Genomic DNA, 20113 nt, shown 5'->3' on the forward strand with positions numbered 1-20113 from the left:
CAAGATTTTCAAGGCTCAATGGCAGCTTGCACAAGTAAAAAGATAAGAACGGTTCATGACACCAAACATAAATAAGTTGTGGCAATTTTTCAAGCTTTGCATTTCAACAGATTATCATGGAAAGTGATATTCTTTCAACCATCCAAGCACTGAAGCAGAAAGAACTGACGAAGGCTTTCAAAGATTTCAGGGGTGCAACATATCCCATATAGGCAAATATGGGGAACAAAGTGGCCCATGCTTTGACCAGACATGCCTCGAGGATTTAGGGCTTGGATAGAGGTGCTTTTGGAGAAATATTTAACCCTAAAACTCCAAATTTCTCATGAATAACACTATATCTTCTTTATGTGTAATAAAAAAAAAAAAAAAAGGACTAGAAAACTAATCATTGTACTAATAGAAATTTATTAACTAAAAAATGGCAAATCTTCTAAACTATGTTCAATTCGTGCAAAGCAGTGAAACATCACAATGAAAAAAACATTTACCTCAATCCACAAAAGTTCATACAAATTTAAAAAGATATGCAAAATTTGTTTAAGGTGGCTGGGTGGAACAAAACTGCTGTGTTAAGGTTCATATGGAACCCCTTTGCAAGTGTTGGTTCTTTTTGGGTGGCAGGAGTTAAGGCAGATATAAATAAAAAATAGAAAGGTATACCAAACTAACCAACTTGAATAAGGAGGCAGTATATACTCATCCCTTCTAGAGAAAAATCAGATGGTCACATCAATCCGTTCCAAACTCTCTCCTCTAAGTTTGTAAAAGTTCAACATTTCTTCTTCCACTGGATGGGTCTTGCCTACTATGACAAGGCAATGCAGAGGTGTTCCAAAATCAATCGTCTGTAGTTGCCTCATTGTACCTGCAACTATCATCTGATCCTCACTTCCCAGCCGAGCAAACCCAACACAATCGGTGTCTTCGTTGTAGGCTGCAGGACAATGCAAAAATCACCAGTCCTTAAATAACACATTATTTTGCAAAAATTAATACATTATATTTAGAGAAATTGAGAATTGATTGCAGCAAAATATGGGGTATCAGCTCATGGAAGAAGGCAGGTAGCCACCTAGGCAATTGCCATCAGTTTTATACATGCATAAATTTTAAATTAAACTCAAGTAGTAAATTTGGTGAACCAAACACATCACACGCACAAAATCTACACTTGAAAGTGAAGGCCTGGATGGAGGAAAAATGACCCTTACCAGATCCTCCTTGGGTTTGCTCAACCTCCAGGAGCTGCTCAATGGCAGTGTTTATTGTCATGTATCTAGGTGGTTCATACTGCTTTCTTCCTCTGTAAGAATTCAAGGGGTAAAGCAGTGAAATCATAATCAGTATAAGCATTGGTAGAAGTGAAGTAACAGTATAGAACATAAGAATCACAGAAAATTGAGAAGGCAATCATTCAGTTTAAGTACAGACCTGCACAAAGATTCCAGTGAGGGTTCCTTCACCCGTATATCTGCAGGAACAAAAGAATTTGCAATGACATTTTTTAGTATAGACATCAAGAAACGGCACAAATCGCAAACTAGCCAGAATTCAGAGAAACTTTTTTTTTTTTTTTTTCCTTTTTACTAGATAAGTGACTGGCACATGTTAGTCCATAAAGAAGGAAAGGATTATAGATTCTCAGAAAATCCAAAGGCTACCAGGACTAGAATATAGAGTCATTCACTCTAGATGCTAAGTTGCTTTTTCAGACACCTAAAGCTATGAGGTCTAGCCTCTATGTTTCTAAACCAGGATGACTGACTGTCCAAGATTTTGATAAACAGAAAAGACTTTCAAAAGCTGCCTATTCATAATTGAGGGATCAGTGAGAAACACACAATGATACTATGATGCTATCATACATGAGTAAAGTAACAGGCCATAGTCTTCCATAAAGATGGACTTTGATACCTAAGCTAGGTTTATAATTTAAAATGCACAGAAATACATGTAGATTAAACATTGTTGTGAACACAAAAGTCAGTGCTCCTTTGTTCTAAATTACTTGAAGTGTGTGCGCGTGTGTGTCTATAAAATAAAATTTGGTAAACGTGTTTGGGTAATTCCAAGAGATTGCTACTGATATACCAAGCTATGTCTTTCTTATTTGAAGAGATAAAAGCTGGGAGTACCTCACCTAGTAAGCAGAGTGTATGCAATCCGAGCAAGCGATTTTGTTTAATCTTCTCGTAAAAGCTATCGGGTCTCCATGTTTCGGTAAAGAATGGTATTGAAATGGTCTCTCCATAGCGGTAGAGTTGTAGCCCGCATACACCAATTGCATTCATCACTGATGCATTGTGCACCACCTTGACTTCAACCCCCATTTTCTTTGCTCGTACAACAAGATCACTGTGTGTAGTTGCTCTGTGTTTGAAACCAAAGCATTAAACAGAAGAAGAATACATCCAATAGAGCAAATCCAATAAAGAACTATGTTACTCCTATGTTGAAAGCTGTTCTTTTTTTTTCTTCTTTTTCATTTTTTGCGGAATTTGAACCTGGATGTCATGCACACACTAAGAGATGCCAACCAATTTAGCTACAAGGCTATTGGCAAATTTGGATCATTCCTTGATTTATACATGTACATTAACTGAAATTTACGGTATTTGAGAACCGATGCATAGTTTAAGCTCCATGCAAGATTTTACTCCAAATACTGAACATTAACTGAAATTTTCTTTTCTTTTTTCCCCTAATTGATAAATTACTAATGCCCACTAGTACAAAACTAATGTTTCTTCACTTGCAATACACAAAAGCTTACATTTAAAAACACACACACACACACACACACACACACAATAATTCAATAAACCCCAAATATGATCCTACTAGAGCAAACCACAAAAGCAAAAACAAACAAGAAAAGTAGCATACCCAAAAGGATCCCCAACAACAAGGAAAGCCACGTCAGACTCACGAGCCTCGGATAGAATACCATCGGCTTTTTCCTCTACAATTTCCCTATCCGCAAGCGTAATTGATTTCCCATACAATTTTTCCTGCTCCAATTAAAAAATAAAAACCCAAAATAATCTGAAAAGAAAGAAAAGCAAATATTGAGAGAGGAAAGAGGTTACAATACATACGAGTGTGGAAAGGCCATCGGAAGAGAGACCGAAAGAGAGGAGAGAAGTGTAGGCCTCAATGTACACCTTTTCGCACTTCTTCACAGCTTCTAATCCTCTCAGAGTTATGTCCTTCTCATCACCCAGTCCTAGGCCTACTATGAATAACATCTCTCTCTCTCTCTCTCTCTCTCTCTCTAGCTCGTAAACCCCAAACTTACTGAAAACTAGAAGAGCTGTGGCTGGCGGCGGCAATCGGAACGAGTAGGGCGGGGGCGATTCGGGTAGATGCGGGTTAAAGTGTGAAGACAAGTCGGACTGTCGGACTAAACGGAAACGATATTTCCATAACATTTTAATAATATTTTTACTACAAATCTTTTTTTTTTTTTTTGGAGAAACTTTTTACTACAAATCTTAAGTCAGATTGTTATTAATTGTTATTTTTATGACTAATAACAATTAATCATTTATGATTTGTTGTAAAAATATTGTAAATATAACATCTCTCTTATTTTGTTAGGATGCCAAAATTCCCCCTGTAATGTTGTTTTAATAACGTTATTTAAATATTATGAAAATACGTATGGATGAAAAAAATATTGTGAAAATACGTATTATGTTGTTTAAACAACAAAAATTGTTATTTAAACAACACTAACAAACAGACCCTATAAGTCCACACACACATTTATATATATATATATATATATATATATATATAAAATATTATTTGAATCTTTTATATAATATATATTATTTATAGTTTAATTTTTACATATATTAATATTCTATTACCCTTCCAAACACTTGTTTATGTATTTTCGTTGTTACCATCTCGTTTGAATTTGCCCCACTCTTTTCCATATCACTTTTCCCTATACACGAGCAAGGGTTGAGACGCTCATAGTCTAATCCCATCCTATCCAAGGATTCGTCCTTCTATTCTCTATCCATACCTAATCTTTGATGGATTAGGTTAACATATTATGAATCATATTAAACTTTGTAATAGAGAGCAAGCAAACAAGTCAAGATGGGTCAGCTTGGGAATGACCTATTCAATAACAGATCAAATTATAATAAGTTACCGATCATATTACTCACCCCTTTTTTATAGGTGCTATTGGGTGTGATCTAATTTTATCAAATCTAGTCGTAGTTCTCATCTTATTGTTCTTTGTAAGTAGTTGTTGTGATGACCTTAGAACTACTTATTGTTCTTTGTAAGTAGTTGCTGTGGTGACCTTTAAGGTTGTTGCAACCATCTTGCCATTCAACACAATTTTTAGTAATGATGAGAATTTGAGTTGTTTTAAGAACATAAAAATAGGGATGACAAATGACAATAGAGCGAGATTGAGTTGGATCATGGATGCCTTGCTCCCATCCCATTCCCTCTTACGGAATAAAAACAATCTGCATAAAATTGGAGCACGATAAATTGAGTAAAGACTCGATTGTCCATTCTTATTAACATTTTGTTGTCGTTGATGGGAAAGCGAAGGGGTAAGGGTGATAGTAAGACTATTGAAAGAGAGATAAGTGTTTTGAAATTAGAAATAGAATATATATATATATATATATATATAATAGAATAAATTATATATATAACTAATTTAAATATATGTGTAAAAATTATATATATACACACACACATACAACCAAGTCAAGGTGGGGCTAGCAAAATCCGTTCCTACCCGATCTCTTCTTTTGAGTAGGGAAAACCCTTCTAGGAGAGGATGAGGTTAGTTGGATCAGAGCAGGAGGGGGGCATTCACCATCCCCAAATAAATTTGCCACCATAAGCCTAAATAGTATTCTCAAACTTGCACATTTTCAAGTATAGAAACCCTTGCATTTATCAAATAGGGTGTTAAAAACAAGATTGGAGAGTGCCCACATTCTTGGAGTTAGATAGCTGTTTATCCAAAAAAATACATGATACTAGGTTTCAATTTTCAACCTGTTTCAGCCAAAAAAACAGTGTGCCGATTGTTCTTTCAGCCTTATTTGGTATATCATAACAAAAATTAGTAAAAGAATGAAGGTGGATGGTTATATCAATAATCAAATTGTACAACAGAAAGGCATGAAAAACACTTCGACAGAAGGTAAAATAGGTGTATAGAAACACATGTAGGAAATGCGGATCTCTTCCTGTTTCTCTAGTAATGAGTTAATTATCCAATGTATTGAAATCAAAATCACTGCTACTTCTTCTTGGGTTCAGTCATCATCCTTGAATTCTCTGTTCAAAACAAATACGCACTCCGTCAACAAAAAATTCAAGCTTTTTCATATTTTTTAGTAGGCAAGTATTTCATGTTGGTTATACACATATGACTAGAAGTCCCACAAAGAAAAAATTTAAGAACTTAAGAAATCAATATAACATAATTAGGTTCAAACTCATAAGTTTAATCTTTTGGGTTAAGTGGTGTCATTATATATTATACTAATTCCTCAATTGGAAAATCTAACCTAATAAGTTATTAGTAATAACCAGCTGATCTATTGGCTAACTCATCAGTAGGATTCGCATAATTGGAACTAACTAAATAGTCAACTGTATAAACATATATTTGTCTTTCTCAATATATTCCCAATACAGAAATCTGAACTTTAAAACTATTAGGTTTATTAAATCAGCAACATCTAAATATTGCTGTGATACATTATTAGGCTAAACACAGGTAATAAACTGGTCCAGTTTGATTTCTTGTTAATGTTATTATCTCAATTGGCATAGTGGTTTTTCATTTATAACTGAGCTGTTGTAGTCAAAAATATTATTTTACTTCGTTTATTTTCTCTTCTGCTCCATTTTTTGGTAGCACAAGAGAAAAAAACCAAGTTATATTAAAGAAATCCATACCTGCGATCAAGGTATCGAGGTTGTATCCCACTGCCTTGACATGTGGTGCACGTTAATGAACCAGCACCTTCACAATTGATGCATCGAGAGACGTCCTTCTCATCCCCACCAAGCTCTACTGTCACTGAACCAGTTCCTAGGCAAAATCTGCATTTCTCTGGGGAAGAGTTATCCACTTTCATGAGAGTAAAGATTTGAAACAGCTATCAAGCTGATTCTTGCCAAAAAATGTTGAGTTCCATATGGAATTGCAGTTGAGTAACTGCCCTTCTTTTTTTTTAACTATATGGTATCCAGATTGTGAGTTTGCAAAAATGAGCCCCCTTGGTGATAAACCTAAAACTAAAATCTAGGATCAAAGAGTAATATACCATGTATAATATACTTGCACCAGTGAAGATTAATTAATTGATCAAAGAGTACTAAGGCATATACAGTTTATTTGATCACCCTGGTTGCCAACTTTCTATATAAAATCTAAGCCTACATTTGCAATTTGCTTTAATAAAAAGTCAATAAGTTTCTGAACATAAGTTAGTCTATAAGTTATGACTAGTTCCGCAGTGTGATGGGCAATGTAAGATCCTAATTCTGGCCTGTTAACTGCTGTGAATGTAAATGGGACAGAGTTTACTTCCAACCTGGTTTGGAAGAAAATTCCTCCAACCCACTACGTGGCGATGCAAATGGCCATCCACATGTACCTTTTGTCACATTACCTATTTAATAGATCACGTGACTTGTTTAAATAATTTAATGAGTCGTGATTTAATACACGTGGATAGTTGTATGAATTGCCATAAAATGGGTTGAAGGAGATTCTCTCAAAACCTTTTCTTGATTGATTTACATTGAATCCATGTAAATGTGTAAATCAATCAAGAAAAGGTTCTTTACGCCATAATAACAAACAATTTTACCAAAATCACCACACCTTGTGGTAGCACTAGAGATAAGAAGTTGAGTCTACTTCTCAAAAACCACAAAGAAATGGAGCGAATCTATAACCCATCGACTAGTCCAAGAATTAATAGTTGACATTGGGGAATATCCATTTAATGAATTCTCATAATATGGTTCAGAGCAAACCTAAGGACACAATTTTTTTAACAATATTTTTCACAACTTGCTAAGGTCACAGGTTGTGATTAGAGCAACATTACTTTCACATGACTCCATCACTGATATCACTTTTATTATGAACCAATCACAATAGGCCACATGAGCAGTTGTGAAAATTTTTGTATCACTATAATTATTGAATTGTCGAGGTGCAAAATTTTATAATAAGAACTTAATCGTGTGAAAATTATGGACATTATCCAGAACCATCTTAGTTGTATTAAACTGATAGATTAGAATTCAGCACCTTGACTCATTGAACAAATAAAACAAAGCATCAACTTCTTATATTACACACCATTTGGTACATACCATTCAATCTTCATTCCTTCTTTATTAACATAAAATTTCTATAGTTTTCTATATTTTCACTCAATTAGCTTTAAGGCAAACATGAAAATTTCACAATTCAGAGCAATTTAATATTATTACTTACGTGCACCGGTGCCATTGCAAGGGAAGCATGGCTGAGTGTTATCTCGCTTTGACTGCAGCAACATAAACAAAAAGCCTCAATTTTAGTACACATCAGTAAGTAAAACAAAATAGAATTTACCAAATCTAACATTACAAAATTAGAAATTTACAAGAAAGTGGAAAAAGCACTTACAGCATTATCAATTTGGGTTTCATAGAAGACAGGAATGCCTATCCCAATTGCTACACTAGCAACCCCAACAGTTATTGCCACCACCTGAAAATGTTATTTCCAAATCACTCATAGAGAAACAAGGAATATGTTATTATAAAAACAAAAACAAAAGGGAATGGAGAAAGAACCGTGTTTTGATCAAGATCAAGAGCTCGAATGCATGGATAAGACACTGGTGACCGTTGAGTTCTTTGGGATTTGTAAGAGAAAAAAGAAGTTGTAGGAGAAGAGAGCTTGAGAGGGCAACAAAGAAATGGAGAGTGCAAGCGAGGGAGTGAAGGTGCTAGTGACATTTTTTAATGTAGTCCAATTTTTGTCGAGGTCTCTATCTCTAACACACAGGGTGTTTCTCACCCAGTAGAAGCAGTGTGGAACTGAAGCAGCTAGAATTGAAGTCCATCACTAGTGGATTTGGATATGTGGGGTAGGTACAAATATTAACCACCAGACACTCGGAGACTTTCATGTATCACAATTCACAAATGGCAAATGTTCCTCCACGTGGATTCTCTGCTTTTTTTTTTTTTTTTTTTTTTTTTTTTTTTTTTTTTTTTTGAGGAAAGTGGATTCTCTGCTGTGAACTGTATATATTATATATATGTGCATTTTGTGAAATTTGGGCTTAAATTTTTTGAACAGCCCAAGTTCTGAACTATAACAAGTCCATTTCGTTCTCTAGCAGGACCAATGGGAGTTTGTTACTCTGAATCTGAATGGCCCAAGTTTCAAAGCATGCCCAAGGCTCGTGTGTGTGCTAAGAGCTAAACGATGGGAAGGCACTTGGGGTATCTTTTCTTTTCTTTTTTTTGGGTTAAAAGACGATTTCATAAAACTCAACACATTACATCTAAATCAGTACATAATCTGTTAAAGAAAACACCAGTACAATCATCCTCCAAAGCCTTAGCTAATTCCACAGGCGGACTTGAAAACAAAATGTATTCTAGTTCTTGGTCAGCTCCTAGTCTAGCCATCAGATCAGCGCATCGGTTAGCTTGGCAATAACAATGCTTCAACTGAATTTGCTGAAATCCGGTCATCAACTACCTGCAATCGTCCAAAATGGGAGATATAATCTGATTTACATAAGCAGAATTCTTCATGACATCCATAATCACTTTGGCATTTATCTCAACAATAAGACAAGAGATATTCAATCTACTACACAACAAAAAACCATCCCTCAGCCCCCACAATTTAGCAACAAAACTATTAGTTGCTCCTATATGCCTAGTGAATCCTACAACCCAATTTCCATGCTCATCCCTCACTACCCCTCCATATCCCGCCCGCTCCATACACCCAATAACCGAGCCATCAGTGTTCAATTTTTTCCACCCTATGGGCGGTTTCTCCCACCTGATTCTCTTGCTAACTCTTTAGATTGGGTTGCGTGGAGATGAGACACAAAACATAAACTCTGCAGCTTGATTGGAAATCTCTCTATACAGGTTCGGATTTGGGCTCTTCCTATTGAATACAAAAGAGTTCCTACTCTTTCAAATGCACCACACAGTAAAGTTAAACATGATTCTCCAGGGTGGCTTCCCTTGAATAAGACTACATCTCACTTTCGCATTATTATGCAGCCACTTATGCAGATTACTCCTCCAAAAATCACTATTATTTCCCTTCACACCCAACTGACTCCATATTTGCTTTACCCTTGGACAATCTCTAAGGGCATGCAATATGGTTTCTGGATCTCTTTGGCAAATAGGGCACCCTTCATCATCCACAAATCCTCTTCTAACAAGGCAAGTTTTAACTCCTATGCTATTATGAAAACATCTCCATATGAAAGTTTTAATTTTAGGGAGTGTATCTAATTCCCAAATCCAACCAACATCTATACTTCCCACATCCTTCACATCAACCACCTCTCTAGTAAAGGAATAGGCACTTTTGAGGTCAAAACAACCCCTAGCATTACCTCTCCATCCTAACCTGTCCCTTCCTCCATCCCTTAAGGAAATAGGAATGGCTTGAATGATTGATTTAATTTCAGGTGTAAGCTCAAAGGGAATTCGATTCCAATCCCAACCTCCACTTACCAAAACATCTTTAATCTTCCATTGGCTTGCTTCACGGGTTAAAGGACCATGAATGAGGCTGCGGATAGGACCTTTACATGTCCAATTGTCCAGCCAAAAGCTGAGAGTACTGCCTCTATGAACCACCCACATGCTGCCTTTGTTAAATGTTTCCCTACCCTTCTTAATGACTCTCCAAATCTGAGAGCAAGGCTGCCTATCCATATTAACAGCATTTAATCTCCTATTGCTGCAATATTTTCTTTTTAGCACTCTCACCCACAAAGCATCTTCCTTCGTATGAAACCTCCAATCCAACTTGGCAAGGAGAGCAGTGTTTCTACTCTTTGCCTCTTGCAAATCCAGCCCACCTTCTTCTTTAGGTTTTGTAACTTTCTACCAGCCAACCCAATGTATTTTCTTTGTAGGCTTCGATGAACCCCATAGGAAATTTCTATTAACCCGGTCTATACCATCCAAGATTCTTCCTAGTAAGTAAGTGCCTTGCATGATGTAAGAAGGGATTGTTGTCAAGGAAGCTTAAATCAAAACAGCCTAGCCAGCCAAAGAGAGCATGTTAGCTTTCCACCCGGACAATTTTTGCTTGACTCTATCTAGGATAAAATTAAACTCTTGAGTGGTGGCACCCGGATGCTTGATGGGAAATCCAAGGTATTTGCCAAGAGAGGCCATGGAAGCAAAACTAAGAATATCACATAGCGATTCTCTTGTATCCCTATCCACATTAGGAGAGAAATATACTCTAGATTTGGTAATACTCACTGATTGCCCCGACATGCTACAAAATTCATCAAGAACATCTCTATTAACAACACACCCCCTCCCATCTGCCTTCCCAAATAACACCAAATCATCCGCAAAAAATAAATGCAAAAAAGATGGCCCACTTTGAGAAGCCTTAATAGGTTGCCACATTTTTGCCTCACATTTTTCTTGGATAAGTTGGCCAAGGAAGTCCATACACAATATAAACAAATATGGGGAGAACGGGTCTCCTTGCCTAATCCCTCTCGATGGATAAATGGGGTCCAAAACTTCTCCATTCACCAATATTGAGGTCAAAACTGTAGAAACGCAGCTCATAATGAGATCAATCAGGCAAATTGGTTCTAACAAGCATGCCTCTTATAAAGCTCCACTCAAGCTTATCATACGCTTTCTCTAAATCCACTTTAATGGCCATATACCCCACTTTCCCCTTCTTTTTGCTAAGGGTGTGGACAATTTCCTACATAATGATTACATTGTCAATGCCTTTCCTCCCTGGTGCAAAGGCATCTTGAAGAGGGGATATAAGCTTCTCCAAAAAAGGCCTAAGTCTAGCAACAATAATCTTTGTAATCACTTTATAGACTGTATTGCATAAACTAATAGGCCTATAGTTACCCAATGTCTCCGGTCCTTGAATCTTTGGAATAAGGACAATGTGAGTCCTATTCAAGAACTCTGAAACTTTCCTCTCAACAAAGACTTTCTTCACCAAATCAATCACAGAATTGCCAACAATCAACCAAAATCTATGAAAAAACCCCACATGCAAGCCATCCGGACCTGGGGCCTTAAAAGCCTTAAGAGACCATAAGGCATTTTTAATCTCCTCCCCCAAAGCATCCCCACTAATACTCACCCTTTCCTTATCTGATAATTTGCCTTGCCATATAGTGGTAAAAGGAATCGACCAAGATGCACTAGAGAGAGAGGAGGAGTACACATCATTGAAACCACTCCAACTGACATTTTTAATTGCCTCTTCCTCATACAGCCACTCCCCTACTAGATCTTTAATTGCCAAAATCTGATTCCTTTTTCTCCTAACCAAGGTAGACACATGATAGAAGGTAGTATTTCTATTGCCTTGAATCATCCAATTAACTCTAGACTTTAAAGCCCAAATCTCTTTCAGCACATTATCAAGCTCTTTAAGCAACTCACTCTCAAGATTAAGGATGAAGTTTGACTGTCTAATCGCTATAGCCTGCTGAATGCCATTCAAGCGAGCCATAATATTGTTTTTTCTAGCAAAGACATTTCCAAATTGCGTTCTATTCCACTTCTCTACCTCTTTAGTGAAAGAATCTATAGCATCCGCAAGCATGGGTTAATGTCTCCATGGTTGAGATACTATGTTGGGAAAGGTTGGGTTAGACAACCAACAAGTTTGGAACTTGAAAGGTTTCTTCCTATTAATAGCAACTCTCAACTGCATATCCAACAGCACAAGGCAGTGGTCTGAATGACATCTAGTCAAGTGAACCACTTTTGCTTCAGGGTGCATAAGGCACCAGCTAGGATTAACAAAAAATCTGTTAATCCTCTCTTGAATGAGAGCTTGAACATTTCTTTTATCAGTCCATGTGAAATGCGAACCAGAGAACCCAATGTCAATCATACTACATTTATCCAAGCACTCCTTAAAGAGTAAAGATCTACTGACACTGACAGCCCTTCCCCCAAATTTATCACCCTCCATAAAGGGCTCATTCAAATCCCCAGCTAACACCCAAGGCATATTATGCATCTCAGCAACTTTAATTAAATTTTCCCATAAGACATGTCTTTCCGCAATTCTAGGACTTGCATAAATTGCAGTAAACAACTAGCTAGAGTTAGAATTTCGTACCTTTATCACGGTATGAATCTCCTGTTTAGTGTTGGCTAATGCTGTAATCTCCACCCTATCAGAATTCCACAGCAACCATAAACCACCCGCATAACCAATGGTCTCCGTGTGGATAGCACGATCAAAAGGTAGCCTATTTGTAATCTCCCTAGCCCTCTCACATCCAATTCTAATTTCCATCACTACCAAAATTGCTAGATTATAGCACCGAATCAACTCCCTAATCACTATATGCATCATCATTTATATATATATATATATATATATATATTTAAAAATAAGATTTTTTTTTTTTTTGAGAAACCTAAAATAGGATATAATTAATTTCAACTTTTAGGCTTATAGTGTGAGCTCCATGATGATTATTCATTATCATCATGACATCGTGCTAAGAATAATCATTATGGTGTTGATAATAAGAAATTTTACCAATTTGAGTTAATTAGAACTCACATCACATGCATTATCTTTCTTAGTCATGACAAAATTAAGATTTTAATTTTGGAGGGACCAAAGTGGGAACCAAAAAAAACAATGTTATATTTCAATAGAGGAAAATATACTTAAATTTAAGAATAGATATACCATACAAAATCAAACTATTCAAGCAATAAATAAATAAATCTAGTATCTGTCTTACAAAATCAAATTAATCATTTATCAGAAATGAATTTGATGTTCTTTTGAATCTTGAAAATAATAAATAAATCTAGTATCTATCTTACAAAATCAAATTAATCATTTATTAGAAATGAATTTGATGTTCTTTTGAATCTTGAAAATAATTTATGATTGAGTCTGTACTAAATTTGTATTAATTTCATTTTCAATATATGAAGTCACGTAGTCTTTAAGAAAACCACCTCCCTTTTTGTTGTGATATCTAATTTTGATTGAAAATGTTCATTGTAAGGACCATATTTGGATCTTAGCCCAAATGATAGATGGACTCAAGTCCGAAAACCCCAAAACAATGAATTTGTAAAGAGTGGGTTGAAAAACTGGGCTTAAACGAGTTGGATGACCAATAGAGTGGGTTCCAATGACAAGAACAAAAAGACAAATTGATTCAACTAAAGAAAATCGTCCTCGGCACAGTCCAAGGAGATCAGTTCTTATATATTTCTCTTAAGTTTGATTACAAATTTGTTTCTTGATTGCTACAGTGTTTCGATCTTTTCATTTCTCCTTTTTCTTCTTTTTTGGTGGGTCTCTTATGTTATATAGTTCCCTTTGAATGATCTTAGTCCTACACTTATTGATTATCTAAGCCACTACTTGAGTGCTTGTCCCATCGGATACCCCTTAAGGCTCTCTGTGAGTTGGGGTAGTCAAGGCAGCACTGTTTAGGGTTTTTCTCCACATTAATGCAGTCAGAAAGTTAGCTGCAGAGCATTTAATGCGGTGGCATCAACCTTTCCTTAGATATTTCCAGGCTTCCATCCCTCTTGTACGTTCATAATACACGTCCCTATCAATGGAATTTCCTAGAAGGTCACTTTGAACGATAGGATATACATTTGGTCTATGCTTCGCTGATCCGAGGAGATACTCCTCCTCGAACCATCTCTCCCAACCTTTCCATTTGCCACGTACTCATGGGACTTTAAGCTTAACACCCTCACTACTGTTTATTCGCCATCGGATCAACCAACGTCCTCGGCCAAGGCCCAAGGCCCAATATATAATTTTGGGCCATTATCTCTACATTCATCTTGTACTTGTATGAGAAACAAAAAGAGTAAATACAAGTACAATCATTCTATAAATGAGTAGGTAAATCGTTGATCTTTTAATCCTTACCAACCATTTGTCACACAATAGGAAGAAATGATGGTGAATAAAAATATTTGTGTGCTTCGTATTTACCATCGTTCCCATCCAAATTTTGAATTAAAAAAAAAAAAAAAAAAACTAGTATGAAATATATTGATTAAAGAACACACACGTGTTTTCTCAAAAAAAAAAAAAAAAGAACACACACGTGCACCGCGCATACACATAAGAACAATAAATTAGCTTAGAATAGAAATAAAAGAACAATCATGCTTGAATACACTTAGTCTCTTATTTATTGGTTTGCCCTTAATTTTATACTAATTAAAAAAAAAGATTTTTTTTTGTGCATTTACTAAATTATTTAGTAGCATAAAACACCAAATCATAGTGAACAATTTCCTTTTAAAATGTTTTTAAGTTAAAAAGTTGTTCATTTTAGAGGATGGCCACAACTTATAAGCTAATTGACTCTTTTTTCCTTTTTTTTTTTTTTTTTTCTTTTGGAAAAAAAAAAACTTTGAAACTTATTAAATTTTTAGACTGGTAAACTTAAAATATTTATTCCATAACAAATTTTGAATTTGAGAAAAAAAAAATACATGGAGGAGGCCTTAGGGCTAGGATAGCCATGGCCCCTTGGGTCCCAACGTGAGAATGCCCCTGCTCCTAACACGTAAGTCTCTTTACAACATAACGGCACATTTTGCGAGAGAGGTTACATATTGTGGAAGAGGTTACACACATATATATTGAATGCACGAGTTAATTATTACTAAACGACGACCCAAGTATTTATAGATTTTCAAACATGGCGTATTAGACCAATGCCGTAATCATGTATCAGATACATACATCATTCCTCTCACAGTATATGAATCTTACAGTTGTATGGGACTCACATGTTGTGAGTTAGAAGATACATATATCTAATGTATGAGGTACTTTTTCCCATTTATCGGTCTAACATTATTTTGGATTTTTTAATTTATTATGAATGGTAAGAGTTTAGAGCGTAAAAACTAGAGCAATTTTTTTTTTTTTTTAATTGAGGAGAAGACTGTCCAATTATTTAGCTTAACTTTGCTAGTTGGAAATAATTTAATGCATGTTAATGATCAGAGAACAGCCTTAAGAGTTACGTATTGAGGGAATTACAATTTTTCAACTTTACATTACCCTTTCAATTAGCATTTAGCAGTAAGAGGTTTCACTACTCGATGCAAGTAAGTAACACTATATATATATATATATATATATATATATATATATATATATGATTGATAGATCTAAAAGAGTGTAATTGGTCACATCTCTTAATTAGCATAGGATTTTTTTTTTTTTTTTTTTTTAACGGGAATTAGCATAGGAATTTGCTAAAAAATCAACTTCATTGAAAGGTTGCAGACATGCAGTTAACTCATATGATTTATTTATTTCAAAGAATAAATCATACGGTCAATTACACTCTTTTACAGGGACGTAGCTAGCTTTGGACTGGGGCAATGGCCCCCCTAAATTTTTATAAAAAAGTATTATTATTATTATTATTATTATTATTATATATATATATATATATATATGTACTAATTTTAGTAATTTTGTTATATAAAATTACATTTTTTTTCCCTTAAACAATATTATTGATTCTTTTAAGAGTAATGCTATACTCACAAATTTTTTTACAACATTTTTACAAACTGTTTTGGTAGCAAATTCTTATTAGTTCGCACATGGACCCGGCACTCACATCATTTTTTTACTTACTAGTAACCACTTATTACATCAGTAATTTATAAAAAAGTTTGTAGCGCTAGTATTTTCCTCATTTTAGTAACTATGAAAAAAATTTATAGATCTAAAATTTAAAGCAAAATATACAAGCCCAAAAAAATAGCTCAACAACAAAAAAAATTACCAATAGTAAAACTTAAAATAAATAAATAAATAAATAAACTCAATTAACCAATTTTATTTAAAATAAACAACCCTGTCATTTAAAAAATTCTAAACAAAAATAATTTTGTTCTTACCGACACAAAAAAAAAAAAATCACAGCAGCTAAGTATTAGAGCACTCACAGCAATGGTGCTATATAGGTATAATGCTATTTTTTAGCTCTCAAACACCAAAAAATCATTACGCAACAGTGGAGCTAAATTTAAAAGATTTAGCTCCTCAGCTATAGTGCACATCTATCTTTAGATGTGCACTGTAACTCAAAGCTAAAAAAAAAATAAATAAATAAATTTATTACACTTCTCTCTCCTCTCTCATTAAAATATTCCTTTCCTTTTCTCTCTCTCTCTCTCTCTCTCTCTCTCTCTCCAGCTTCTCTTCTTTCTTCTTTCTTCCTCAATTTTTTTTTTCTCTCTAGCTCGCCAGCCTCCCTCATCTCCCTCATCCCTCAGCTCGCCGGCCAGCTCCCTCATCGCCGACCTGTTCCACCAACCCAGTTCGCCGACCCACGCCAAGCCCCATCGCCGATCTCCCCAAGCCCCATCGCCCAGTCCGTGCCCCTCCGTCGGCCTCAACGTCACCGGCCCAAGCCCCAAGCCGCCAATCCACGCCTCCGCCCAATATGATATTGGGTTCGCACGTTGAGGGCCCAAATAATACAATTTGTAGAGCGTGGATTTGAAAGGCTAGGCCTTGGTCACCGGATGGTGGTTAGTCTTGGTATTGATACAGAACTAAACCATGTTCGCTCGAGAAATCTATCTCCTCGATACGGTCTGGGAGGCTCTGGTTCTTGGCCTTTTTTCCCAGCCCCCCTTTTTTTGGCACATTAGTCTTCACATTATATAGCCCTTCTTGGCTGATCCTGGCCCTCCACCTGTTGATCAGGCAGGTGCCTATTCAAGTACCTGTCCCATCAGCCACCTCCCCTTGCTTTTTGTTAGTTGCAATAACCGAAGCCACACTGTTCAGGCGTCTTTTCTCATTAATATGGTTAAGACGTTTGTGAACGCATTCAATGCAGAGGGGACGTATTTACCTTGAACCACCTCCACACCGTACCCCCACGTGGGTCCCATTCTACTCGCCTCTTCTTCTGGGGGCCTTTTGGAGGCTGCCTTTAATGACATGTCACTCTTCTCTTCGAAGTCTTGGGATGCCGAGGACAGGGTCGTCCTCGGCTGCGTCTCTAGGCTATTTTTGGTCTTTCCCTACTCGTCCTCGACAACTACCGTCCTCGGCACGGGTCCTGGGCCCTAGTGGAAAGTGGGTCGGGTCGTAAGTTCTCTGGCCCCACAATAGCCCCTCAAAATCCTGCTGTCTGGATCCTCGGCCGGATAGGAGGGTTTTGATGACATCAGGCCTCTGCCAAAGCTTGTCAATCATTGTCACCTATCGGTTCCCGAGACTCTTCGTCTGCCCGAGACATGTTCCTGGAACCTTTGGAAGGCGAAACGTGTCCTCATTAAATGCGGGCGGCTCTGTGCTTCCCACGTTCAACGGCGCGATGGTGATCTAACGGTTGAGATTTCCTTGCCTTTATGGGCGGGAAAATTCGTGCAGTTACTTTCGATGGGAGGCATAAATGATTTTTGGAACTGATTTGTCTCTTCAGTTTTGCACTTAAGAGTTCTAGCACATATACCCTGGGTTCATCTGAACTTTCGTCCAAACTCAAGTCTATCTCCAGCACAAAAAGCCTGTCCGAGGCACCTTTTCTCTTTTCTGTAAGTTCTCTGCCTCCATTAACTCGTGTTTTTTCTTTTCTAGGTTTATTTTTCTCTTGTTCCTCTCCTTCTCCCGTAGTTGGTTGAGTCTGTTTAGTAGTTCTTAGAGATGGTTAAAATGAGACTGAGAAAATTGGTTGAGACCGAAGAGGCGATGGAAAAGTTCATTGCCAATTATAGAATTCCCCCCAATGTGAGTTTGAGGCACTGTAAGATGGGGGAGTGGCATATTCTGAGAAATATAGGCGAGGTGGTAATCCCTATTCTCGCCTTCGTAGAGGGGGGTATGAGAATCCCCATGGGGCCAGTAATGAAGAATTACCTTAGGCATTTTCGGTTAGCTCCCACCTAGTGCGCCGCCAATATGTTTAGGATTCTGGGTTGTGTGGATGTCCTAAATGAGAAAATAGGGCTAAGACTAACCCATCATGACGTGAATTGATGCTACAATCTTCAAAAATTAAAGGGAAAAATCTATTACATGAAGACCAGAGACGAAAGGGTTCGGCTAATTCAGTGCCTCCCCAACTCCAACAAGGGGTTGAACAAAGACTTTCTTATTGTATCTGGGGAATGGCACGACGGCGTTCCATGCCCAATGGTGGAGGGAGAACCAGGTGGGGTATAGAGAATGGAAGGGCGCTGATCCTTTGCGCCATTTTAATTTGATGTGGTTCGGTTACTAACCATGTGCATGTCTTTTTCTTGTAGATCCCAACGCCTTTCATCGGCACTTTCACCTAGTTTACCGGGTGGATTTGGAGACTGTTCTTCAAGTGGCAGTTTTTGTAAATGACAATGATGGTCAAGTCAGAGCTACTTACAAAATCTTAGGGTACGCTCCCCTTCAGAAGTCATTTGCCGACCCAAAGCACGTGATTAGCGCTAATCGTCCTCAGCTTTCAAAAATTACCGTAGTTGAACAAGGGTTTTTGATATCCGAAGGATCTTCTGTCCCAGAGGGCATCCCATTGGTGGGCTCTTCGTCGCTCCATCGTGCAGCGGAGGACGAAGATAATTTGGATTAGGGGTGTCAATTCGGGTTAGCGTGTCGGGTTCGTGTCGTGTCGAGGTAGGGGTATTAGACTAAATGGCTCAACCCTAACCCGACCCATTTAATAATCGTGTCAGGATCCTTCAACCCTAACCCGACCTGTTAATAAGGCGGGTTGACCTGACCCAACCCATTTGACACGTTTAATAAACGGATCGTGTTGGGTTAACACGAATGTAACACAACCCATTTCAACCTGTATAATATTAAATATAACATCCATCTATAAATTATCTTTTTTTATATCCCAAAAACTAGTGCATACATTTTAAGTCTTCGACCCACATTCAAAATAATATAGTTCAATAAAAATATAACATTCATCTAGAAATAAGTTCTTTACACTCCAAAAGAAGTGCAGCACTTCAACCCAAATTCAAAATAACATAGTTTAACAAAAATAAAATAACATAGTTCAACAAAAATATAATATCCTTGGAACTCGCCAAATGCTAAGTATCAATATTGAAAGAATTTGAGCAAATAGTAGACTAATCCTGACTATGACCACGATTATCATCCATAGATTCTTTGTTGATGTCCAAGTTCATAACATCTTCCACAAGCTCATCCAATTTCATTTGTACAAGTTCTATGCCAAAAAAAAAAAAAAATTATTAGTAGTTACAAAATATGATCACGCCTCAACAGTTTTACAAGAACTAAATAATAATAATGTAAGAGTAATAATAACTAATTAAACAAATAAGATTACCTTTCTCATTTGTAATTACTTACTTTTCTTTTTAAATTTAAAATATATATTGGATATAAAAGGTATTTTAAAATTTTAAAATAAAATAATTATTTATTTGTTATACGAGTTAAACGGGTTGTGTTAAGTGGGTCATTTCGGATTTGACACAAATAAATTGGCATGTCAAACGTGTCTATTGTGGGTTACGCGGGTTGACCCGTTTATGACACGTTTCTTATCGTGTCACTTTCGGGTCGACCCGTTTATGACCCAAACCCATTAAGGCCCAACCCTAATCCGAAAAAAACCGTGTTGGGTTCGTGTCGTGTTCGCGGGTTGGGTCGAACATTGACACCCCTAATTTGGATCCATCCGAGGAGGGTTTTGGGGCATTTGATCAAGCCGACCCATCCGAGGATCCTTCTGGCGATCTAAGGGACCCAGACTTGTCCGAAGCGGAGCTATTGTCAGTGGGTACATCTTCCCGAGCCGAG

At 36.8% G+C, this 20113-nt stretch overlaps 2 protein-coding genes across 2 annotated transcripts; both read right to left on the reverse strand.

The window, feature by feature from the left end:
- Positions 1-462: 462 nt before the first annotated feature.
- LOC126712386 (probable diphthine methyl ester synthase) lies at positions 463-3415 on the reverse strand. Its single transcript, XM_050411695.1, has 6 exons — positions 3102-3415; positions 2890-3014; positions 2144-2373; positions 1435-1474; positions 1215-1306; positions 463-937 (listed from the first exon to the last, which is right to left on the reverse strand). Exons 1-6 carry the CDS (start codon positions 3249-3251, stop codon positions 720-722), a joined length of 855 nt encoding a protein of 284 aa, XP_050267652.1. The 5' UTR covers positions 3252-3415; the 3' UTR covers positions 463-719.
- Positions 3416-5117: 1702 nt separating this feature from the next.
- Positions 5118-8145, reverse strand: LOC126712387 (protein SPA, chloroplastic). The gene is made up of 5 exons (XM_050411696.1): positions 7861-8145; positions 7691-7774; positions 7517-7568; positions 5959-6115; positions 5118-5331 (listed from the first exon to the last, which is right to left on the reverse strand). Exons 1-5 carry the CDS (start codon positions 8023-8025, stop codon positions 5310-5312), a joined length of 480 nt encoding a protein of 159 aa, XP_050267653.1. The 5' UTR covers positions 8026-8145; the 3' UTR covers positions 5118-5309.
- Between the last annotated feature and the right edge of the window lie 11968 nt (positions 8146-20113).

Source organism: Quercus robur, chromosome 2 (genome assembly GCF_932294415.1).
Source record: "Quercus robur chromosome 2, dhQueRobu3.1, whole genome shotgun sequence".
In the NCBI taxonomy this organism is placed as follows: Eukaryota; Viridiplantae; Streptophyta; class Magnoliopsida; order Fagales; family Fagaceae; genus Quercus; species Quercus robur.

What these genes read in the sequence shown, in the direction of transcription:
- LOC126712386 (XM_050411695.1), bottom strand. Translation starts at nt 3,251, where the DNA reads ATGTTATTCATAGTAGGCCTAGGACTGGGTGATGAGAAGGACATAACT. An exon ending in GCATACACTCTGCTTACTAG is followed by an intron (nt 1,475 to 2,143) that starts GTGAGGTACTCC and finishes TTGTTCCTGCAG; the next exon opens with ATATACGGGTGAAGGAACCC. An exon ending in GCAAACCCAAGGAGGATCTG is followed by an intron (nt 938 to 1,214) that starts GTAAGGGTCATT and finishes ATTGTCCTGCAG; the next exon opens with CCTACAACGAAGACACCGAT.
- LOC126712387 (XM_050411696.1), bottom strand. Translation starts at nt 8,025, where the DNA reads ATGTCACTAGCACCTTCACTCCCTCGCTTGCACTCTCCATTTCTTTGT. An exon ending in AAACCCAAATTGATAATGCT is followed by an intron (nt 7,569 to 7,690) that starts GTAAGTGCTTTT and finishes ATGTTGCTGCAG; the next exon opens with TCAAAGCGAGATAACACTCA. An exon ending in CCTCGATACCTTGATCGCAG is followed by an intron (nt 5,332 to 5,958) that starts GTATGGATTTCT and finishes TGTTTTGAACAG; the next exon opens with AGAATTCAAGGATGATGACT.